The sequence below is a fragment of the Mustela nigripes genome, chromosome 1, assembly GCF_022355385.1.
Source record: "Mustela nigripes isolate SB6536 chromosome 1, MUSNIG.SB6536, whole genome shotgun sequence".
Taxonomy (NCBI): domain Eukaryota; kingdom Metazoa; phylum Chordata; class Mammalia; order Carnivora; family Mustelidae; genus Mustela; species Mustela nigripes.
In genome coordinates, this window is record NC_081557.1 from 12414915 (window position 1) to 12423834 (window position 8920).

The window sequence follows — 8920 nt, forward strand, 5'->3', positions numbered from 1 at the left end:
TCCTTATCACTCGGCATCAGGGAAATACAAATCAAAACCACAATGAGATATCACCTCACACCAGTCAGAATGGCTAAAATCAACAAGTCAGGAAATGACAGATGCTGGCGAGGATGCGGAGAAAGGGGAACCCTCCTACACTGTTGGTGGGAATGCAAGCTGGTGCAGCCACTCTGGAAGTTTGTATCTTTTGACCTTTATCTCCTCATTTTCCCAACCTCCAGCCTCTGGTAACCATCAATCTACTCTCTGTTTCCATAAGTTTGACTTTTTAGATCACACATAAAAATAAGGACCCTGAGATCATGACCTGAGCTGAAGGCAGAGTCTTTAACCCCCTGAGCCACCCAAGCGCCCCCCATTTGTATGTTTTCTTAGGGAAAATACCTATTCAGGTCCTCTACCCATTTTTAATTGAATTATTTGTTTTATTGCTATCAAATTGTATGAGTTCTTTATATATTTTGGATACTAAGCCCTTATCAGACACATGGTTTGTCAGTAGTTTCTCCCATCCATAGGGTGCCTTCTCATTTTGCTGTTCATTTATCATGCTATGCAGAAGCTTTTAAGTCTGATGTAGGCTCACTTGTAGATTTTTTGCTTTTTGCCTTTGCTTCTGGTGTCAAAGGCTCTGGCTGTCATTGTGTTCCTTGGGGCTACAGAGTCTCATGGTGGGCACGTGCACAGTAATAAAGGCCAGTGACAAGAGTTAGGCTGTGAGAGTGTAAGTGCACAGATAGAGGGGCTAGTCTTGACTGCACACATGGTAGTGAGGGTTGGTTGTGGGGGCCTAAGCTAGAATTTTGCACTCACTCAGCCAGGGAGACCTGGGTTGGCTGCTTGTACAGAGAAGGCAGGAATGAAGAAGTGGGAGGAGCTCCGGTGGCTGACATAGGCAAACAGGAAAACCTATCGGGTGAAAACCAGTGAAATCTGGATGGGATCCACAACTACGCTGGCTGTTGGTTTCTTCAGTGGTGAAAACTGCTAGATTCCTTTGCAGAGCAGGTCACTGAGAACCACAGTTTCTTTCACTGTGTAGCTAATTCTGGTAGCCCCCACTCTGCTTCCTCATTCATAGGCATCTCTGGGTGGGTAAAACCAAGTGAGTCCACTGTGCCTTGCCCTGGAAGACTGAAGACACTGGCCATCCACTCCAATCTCCCATTCCTTGGTGAGGGGAACTTTTTCTAGGTGGGAAGCTCCCTCTCGACACTGAACAGTACCAGCATGAGGGATAGAATGATGCAAGGAAAATGAAGCTGTTTTTCTTTCCCTCCTTGTGGGACTGTTCTCAGATTTTTTTGTTGTTCCACTGTTTTGCTGAAGTGGATTTCATGTGCTTTCCCAGGGCTGTTTTGTTCATGGATATTTGCCTAATTACTGGTCTTTGTGGGGTCTCCTACATGGCTGTCTTGGTGACAACTGTTTTTGAGATACTAAATGATGAGACAAATATAACACTTTGGTCTCTTGATGTATTGAGTTAAATGGATCCATTCAAAGTCTGAAGGTCCACTTTCTTCATCTTTTCTATATCATTTTTGGTAGATTGAGACGAAAGTATAATAGCTGAAAACTTATTCCAAACCCAGTGCCTTAAAAAAAAAAAATGTATACTTAGAAGCTGAAGGGGATAAAAAGAAAACAGTTCCCCAGTTACCAACTGGATTTTATTTCTCAGGGTTCTCTAAAGATACAGAACCAACAGGAGATATATATAAATATATATACATCTATATACATCTATATATATAATGATTTTTCCTTTTTCCTTTTTTTCACCCATTTTTTAAATTTTTTTCTGACATTTTTTTAAATTTTACTTAATTTTTTCAGCATTCCAAGATTCATTGTTTATGCACTACACCCAGTGCTCCATGCAATACATGCCCTCCTTAATACCAACCACCAGGATCTCCCAACCCCCAACTCCCCTCCCCTCCAAAACCCTCAGTTTTTTTCTCAGAGTTCACAGTATCTCATGGTTCATCTCCCCCTCCAATTTCCCCCAACTCACTTCTTTTCTCCTTCACCCAATGTCCTCCATGTTATTTCTTATGCTCCACAAGTAAGGGAGGCCATATGATAATTGGCAATCTCTGCTGACTTATTTCATTCAGAATAATCTCCTACGAAGAATTTTCTTAAGCCACTTCATGGTGGTCTGTGACAGTGAAACTATCACCACAGTCTCTAATGTATATTTAAAATTTGTTAAAAGGTTTGATCTTATGTTAAGCATTCTTATCACAAAATAATAATAATAATAATAATAAAGAGGGTGATAGGAAACTTTTGAAGGTGATCTGTTTATGACATGAAAGGAGATTTATCATAAGTAATTGGCTCATGTGGATCCTTAAATGGAAGCTAAAACAATCCAGTAGACCCAGGGAAAGCAGGGGGGTAATTCAGTTTGGAGCCTGAGAACCAAGGAAGCCAACGGTGTGAATCCCAGTCCAAATATAGAAGAAAACTGCTGTCCCAGGTCAAGCAGTCAGGCAGAGAAAGGAAAATGGATTCTCCCTTCTTCTCCCTATTGTTCTATTCAAGACTCAAAGAACTGGATGATGTCCATTCATTTAGGGGAGGGCAACTTGCTTTCTAGGGCCCACTGATTCAAACGCAAATATCTTCTGGAAGAATCCTCACAGATATGCCAGTAATAATGTTTAGCCAAACATCTGGGCCCCCTGTGACCCAGTCAAAATTGATGCATAAAATCAGCCTTCAGAGGATCTAATTCTTAAAAGATTACGTGTAGTCTATTTTCAAAATGAGACAAATCAAGAACAAGACAAGGATGTCCACTCTTGCCACTTTTATTCAACATAGTACTGGAAGTCCTAGACCAAAAGAAGAAGAAATAAAAGACAACCAAATTGATAAGGAAGAAGTAACACTGTCACTATTTGCAAATGACATGATATTGTACCTAGAAAACCTTAAAGACTCAAAAAAAATTAGAACAAATAAATCTGGTAAAGCTACAGGATGCAAAATTAATATACAGAAATCTGTAGTGCTTCTATATGCTAGTAATAAAGTAGCAGAAAGAGAAATTAAGAAAACAATCCCATTTATAATTGCAACAAAAATAATAAAATACCTAGGAATAAATTTGGCCAAGGAGGTGAAAGACCTGTGCTCTGAAAATGATAGGACATTGATGAAAGAGATTGAAGATAATAAAAACAAATGGAAAGATATACCATGCTTGTGGATTGGAAGAATTAATATTATTAAAATGTCCATACTACCCAAAGAAATCTAGAGATTGAATGCAATCTCTATCAAAATACCAATAGCATTTTTCACATAACTAGAACAAATAATAATAAATTTTGTTGGGAACCACAAAAAGACCCTAAATAGCCAGTCTTGAGAAAAATAATCAAAGCTAGAGGTATCACAAACTTAGATTTCAAGATATATGACAAATCTGGGTACTCAAGGGGCGCCTGGGTGGCTCAGTGGGTTAAGCTGCTGCCTTCAGCTCGGGTCGTGATCTCAGGGTCCTGGGATGAAGCCCCGCGTCGGGCTCTCTGCTCAGCAGGGAGCCTGCTTCCTCCTCTCTCTCTCTCTCTCTCTGCCTGCCTCTCTGCCTACTTGTGATCTCTCTCTCTGTCAAATAAATAAATAAAATCTTAAAAAAAAAAATCTGGGTACTCAAAACAGTATGGTGATGGCACAAAAATAGACACATAGGTCAATGGAATAGGATAAAAAGCCCTACACTTACATGGTTAGTTAATCTATGACAAAGAAGGAAATAATATACAATGGGGAAAAGACAGTCTCTTCAACAAATGGCATTGGGAAAACTGGACAGCCACAGGGAAAGAATGAAACTGGATCACTTTCTCATACCATGAACAAAAGTGAATTCAAAATGGATTAAAGACCTAAATGTGAGACCTGAAACCATAAAACTCCTAGAAGAAAACACAGGCACTAATTTACTTGACATTGGCCACGGAAACATTTTTCTCGATTTGTTTCCTCAAGCAAGGGAAACAAAACCAAAAAGGAACTATTGAGACTACACCAAAATATACAGCTTTGAACAGTCAAGGAAACTATCAACAAAACAAAAAGGCAACCTACGAAATGGGAGAAGACATATGCAAATGATATATTCAATAAGAAATTAATATCCAAAATATATGAAGAATTTATGCAACTCAACACACACACAAAAACAAGTAATCTGATTAAAATGGGCAAAGAACCTGAATAGACATTTTTCCAAAGAAGACATACAGATGGCCAACAGACATATGAAAATATGCTCACTATCATTCATCATCATGGAAATGCAAATCAAAATGACAGAGAGATATCGCCTCACACCTCACACCTATTCTAGTGAGAATAGCTAGAATCGAAAAGACAAGAAAGAACAAGTGTTGACAAGGATGTGGAGAAGAAGGAACCCTCATTCACTGTTGGTGGGAAGGCAAAAAATTGGTGCAGTCAATGAAGAAAACAGTATGGAGTTGCCTCAGAAAAATTAAAAATAGAAATAACATGCAATTTAAAAATTCCAGTGCTGGCTATTAACCCAAAGAAAGGGAAAACACTAATTCAAAAAGATTTGTGCCCCCTTATGTTTATTGCAGCATTATCTATAACAGCCAAGGTATGGAAACAATCCAAGCATCCATCAATAAATGAATGGATAAAAAGGAAGTGCTACATATATACAACAGAATTTTACTCAGCCATAAAAAACAAGGACATTTTGGGGCACCTGGGTGGCTCAGTGGGTTAAAGCCTCTGCCTTCAGCTCAGGTAGTGATCCCAGGGTCCTGGGATCGAGCCCCACATCGGGCTCTCTCCTCAGAGGGGATCCTGCTTCCCCTCCTCTCTCTCTGCCTGCCTCTCTGCCTACTTGTGATCTCTGTCTGTCAAATAAATAAATAAAATCTTTAAAAAAAAAAAAAAGGACATTTTGCCATTCGTGACAACATAAATGGGCTTAGAAGGCATTATGCTAAGTGAAATAGGTCAGGAAAAGACAAATGCCATATGACTTCATTTACATATGGAATCAAAAAAACAAATAAAAAAACAGACTCAAATACAGAGAATAAATTGGTGGATGCCAGAAGGGAGGTGGGTGGGGGATGGGCAAGATAGATAAAGGCGATTAAGAGGTATGAACTTCCAGTTTTAAAATAAACAAGTCACATAGCTATAAAGGACAGCACAGAGAATATAGTCAATAATACTGGAATAATGTTGCATGGTGGCAGATGATGGCTACACTTACCTTGGTGATCCCTGAGTAAGGTATAGAATTGTCAAATCACTGTGTCACACACCTGAAACTAATACAACAGTGTATGTCAACTACACTTCACTAACAAAAATAAAAAATAAAAACAATGAGACCTGTCAATGAGATAAGTAGACACTCTTGGCACAGAATCTGACACACATTAGATAATTAATAAATGTTTTTACTTAATATATTTATTAATATATGCAAGTGGAAATTCACCATAATGCCATTCCTTCCAGTGCCTTCTCACATTAATCAGAAAGTGATCCCCTAAAACACACTAAAATCTCATTTTACTTGCATCCACTGAAGCAACTGAACTTATATCAAATACTGTGTGTGTATCAAAGGCCATTCATTTATGTGCAGCGTGTGACCTCTTCACCAAGTAAAGGGTGGAAGGCACGTTGGCAGCTCCCACCACTACCAAAATGGCACCCTCACTCTATAGCATGTTCCCCACTTATATATTTTTTAAGTTGAAGGCTTTTCCTGACTTAGAGCATGTAAGAAGCCAGGCAAAGGTTGATTTCTTCAGCCTGTTGACATAGCCTGGCACACAGTAGGAGTTAGTGAAAATGTGTTGCCCTCTTGAGAGGGAGAAGTTGATGGCCATTTTGATGTATACCTAAGGAAGGTCCCATGCAGAGAAGGGAATGTATACCAATGAAAAAGCAGATGCCTCCAAAAGTATATTTCCCAAATTTCACTGTTTTGCTAAGAATCAGTCCTATACCAACATCATGGTCACACACCTGTGAACTTTCTCTGGCCTAATATGTATTTTAGAATAGAGCATACAGTCTTGTGTGGAAATCAAACCCCACATCTGGGATGCCCTTTTTGTTGCTTCTTAGATGAAATGGGGATGCATCCCTCCATCTCCACAACCACAGGCCATGAGCCCCCATTCCCACCCATCACACTGCAGCCAAAGGGATCTTTTTGCAACTCGGGTCTGATCATTTCATGCCTCACTCTTGGAGTAAAATCCACAAGTCCCTATGTGAGTCGGCAAGGTTCTCTGTGACCCAGTTGCTCTTGAGTTCTCCAACTTCCTCTCACACTCAGACCCCCTCCTTAGGCCGCAGTCATTCTGGCTTCCCTCAGCTCCTCAACCTATAATTATGACATACTTACTCTTTAAGCTTCCACATAAATCTTAGTTCCTCAGGGAAGCCTTTTCTGACCACACCAAACTAGGTCAGAATCCTACTATACAGTGTAACAGTAGCCTGTCCTGCTTTTTCCCACTTTCCAAAACATCAGAAAAACATCAGTTAACTGTTATGGTTTATATCTGCCTATACCCCAAGTTCTAATCTCCATGAAGGAGGAACCATGTCTATCATTTTTATTTCTATATTCCTGAACCTAGGGTTATGTCTGATACATAGTAGACAATAAATGTTTGTTGAATTGATGAATAAGATTGTGGAATTTCCACGGACACATTTTCCAAGTAATATTTCTATCAGATATGAGATCATTAAAAGGTGGCAGTCAGATTCATAGTTATCTGTCTTCTAACCATAAAGTAAATGTCCTACAGGAAATGGAAGTAGGTAGTGGTTTTCATGACTGCAGAACAGAAAACAGCTTGAGATGGTCCTCGAAAAATCCTTCAGAAATTAAATAGAGCTTCTGACCTTTGGTGATCAAGGAATATTCCAGAAAGTTATATGTGGGATTCAGTTCAGCTCTACATCAGATCAAATTATTTCTAATAATTAATGCAAATCATTACATCTTTCTTTTAGTCTCCAGTGTCTTGGTCCTCCACGCTCTCTTGGGAAGTAGGCTAATGTATTCTAGGTGAACATTTCCCAATTTACATCTCCTTTCCCCTCTATTTTTCCTTCCTGTCCTTCACTATGTGTATTTTCTATGACAAACACCTAGCCTGGATATGATTGAATGTTGAAAAAAGGTTTCTTTGGTCAAGGCTGATTTCCACCCTACTACCCACAACCAAAGAATGTAACTGTCCTCACCCTGTAAACAAAAAGCTATTGTTCTATATTATTCAAATGCAAAAGTTAGCTTAGCAGCTTGAATTTTTTTGAATTCATAGCTGATAAAACACTCAGCAATACCCAGGACAAGTAAAAAAATCAATTTTACATTTTATAGCATGTTATTATTTATAAAGTCCTTGGCATTCCATCTCTCTTGATCCTGGCTTTAATCATAGCAAGGCAGAAATTTTTACTGACATGAAAACTAGGACAGAAAATTTCTGGCTGAAGGCCATAGAGCTAATAAAGAAGTTGCTGGAACCCAAAGCTACATGTTTTTTTTTTTCTTTTTTTTTGCTTCAGTATGTCTTTGTAATCATAAAATCTGGTTCATGTGCTAAGGAGAGAAGCCAAACCTGAAGAATGATCTGCAGGAACTTCTAAGTCAATGGAGCTCAAGTCTTAGTCTACTTGGGAAAACTTCATCCCATTGAGAACTTTCTTCAGAGCCTCCTTCACTTCCTTGTTTCTCAAACTGTAGATCATTGGGTTCAGCATAGGGATGACCACAGTGTAAAATACTGACACAATCTTGTCTTCCCCAAGAGATTTGCCCATGTTACCTTTCAGGTATATGAATATGAGTGTCCCAAAGAAAAGAGCCACTGCGGTCATGTGAGAAGCACAGGTGGAGAAGGTCTTGGCTTTGCCACCTGCTGTATGAATCTTCAGAATAGCTTGAATGATGAAAAAGTAGGATATCAGAATCACTGAAATGCTGGTTGTAATGACTAAGAAAGCTAAGAGGTAGATGACTCGTTCCCTTGACGTGGTGTCACTACAGGCAAGCTTCAGCAGGGGTGGGAGGTCACAGAAGAAGAAGTCCACATGGTTGGATTTACAGAAGGAAATCGAGAAGGTACACCCAGTGCGGATCACAGCATTGACCATGGCTCCAGCATAGGCCGCAGCCACCAGCCCCAGGCAGGTCTGTGGTGTCATGGCAGTGGCATAGAGAAGGGGGTTACACACAGCCACATAGCGGTCATAGGCCATCACAGCCAAAAGGAAACATTCAGTGCTAGCACAGAGGGTAAAGAAGAAGAACTGAGTGGCACAGCGCTCATAGGTGATGGCTGTCTTATCAGTACCCAAGGTCTCAAGAGACTGAGGGACGATGACAGAAGAGTAGCAAACATCCAGGAAGGAAAGATGACAGAGGAAGAAGTACATGGGGGTTTGGAGACGAGAGTCTCTCTGAATCAATATGATCATGCCCAGGTTGCCCACCATGGTAATGACATAGAGGACCAGAAAGCCGAAGAAGAGGCCCATCTGCAGCCCTGTCGGCAGCTGGAACCCCAGCAGAATGAATTCTGTCACCACAGTTCCATTGTCCGCCATGAATCCTGGGTTGTCTACTGAAAAAATAATAATAATAAAATCTCATTAAAGACCAGTTAAGGTGATGGATCATTCTCAGCAATGATAATAATCTTGTAAATTTGTCAAGCCCTTTACATTTTTTTGCAAACTTTATTTCATTTGATCTTTTGGAAATCCTTTGAGCATATATCGTTAATCCCATTCTTGAGAGAATTATATGAGGGTCAAAGAGGTGAATGACTAGTTCATGATTTCATGGCAAAGAGGCAAAGCTGGACCCGAG

The 8920-nt window shown here is 39.8% G+C and overlaps 1 protein-coding gene across 1 annotated transcript; it reads right to left on the bottom strand.

Annotated features, from left to right (window-relative positions):
• Nucleotides 1–7713: 7713 nt before the first annotated feature.
• On the bottom strand, nucleotides 7714–8655 carry LOC132018278 (olfactory receptor 9I1-like). Its single transcript, XM_059401446.1, has one exon. The coding sequence runs from the start codon at nucleotides 8653–8655 to the stop codon at nucleotides 7714–7716; it is 942 nt and encodes a 313-aa protein (XP_059257429.1).
• Between the last annotated feature and the right edge of the window lie 265 nt (nucleotides 8656–8920).

Bases quoted from the DNA above. Each gene is read 5' to 3' on its own strand.
- LOC132018278 (XM_059401446.1), bottom strand. From the start codon at position 8,655: ATGGCGGACAATGGAACTGTGGTGACAGAATTCATTCTGCTGGGGTTC.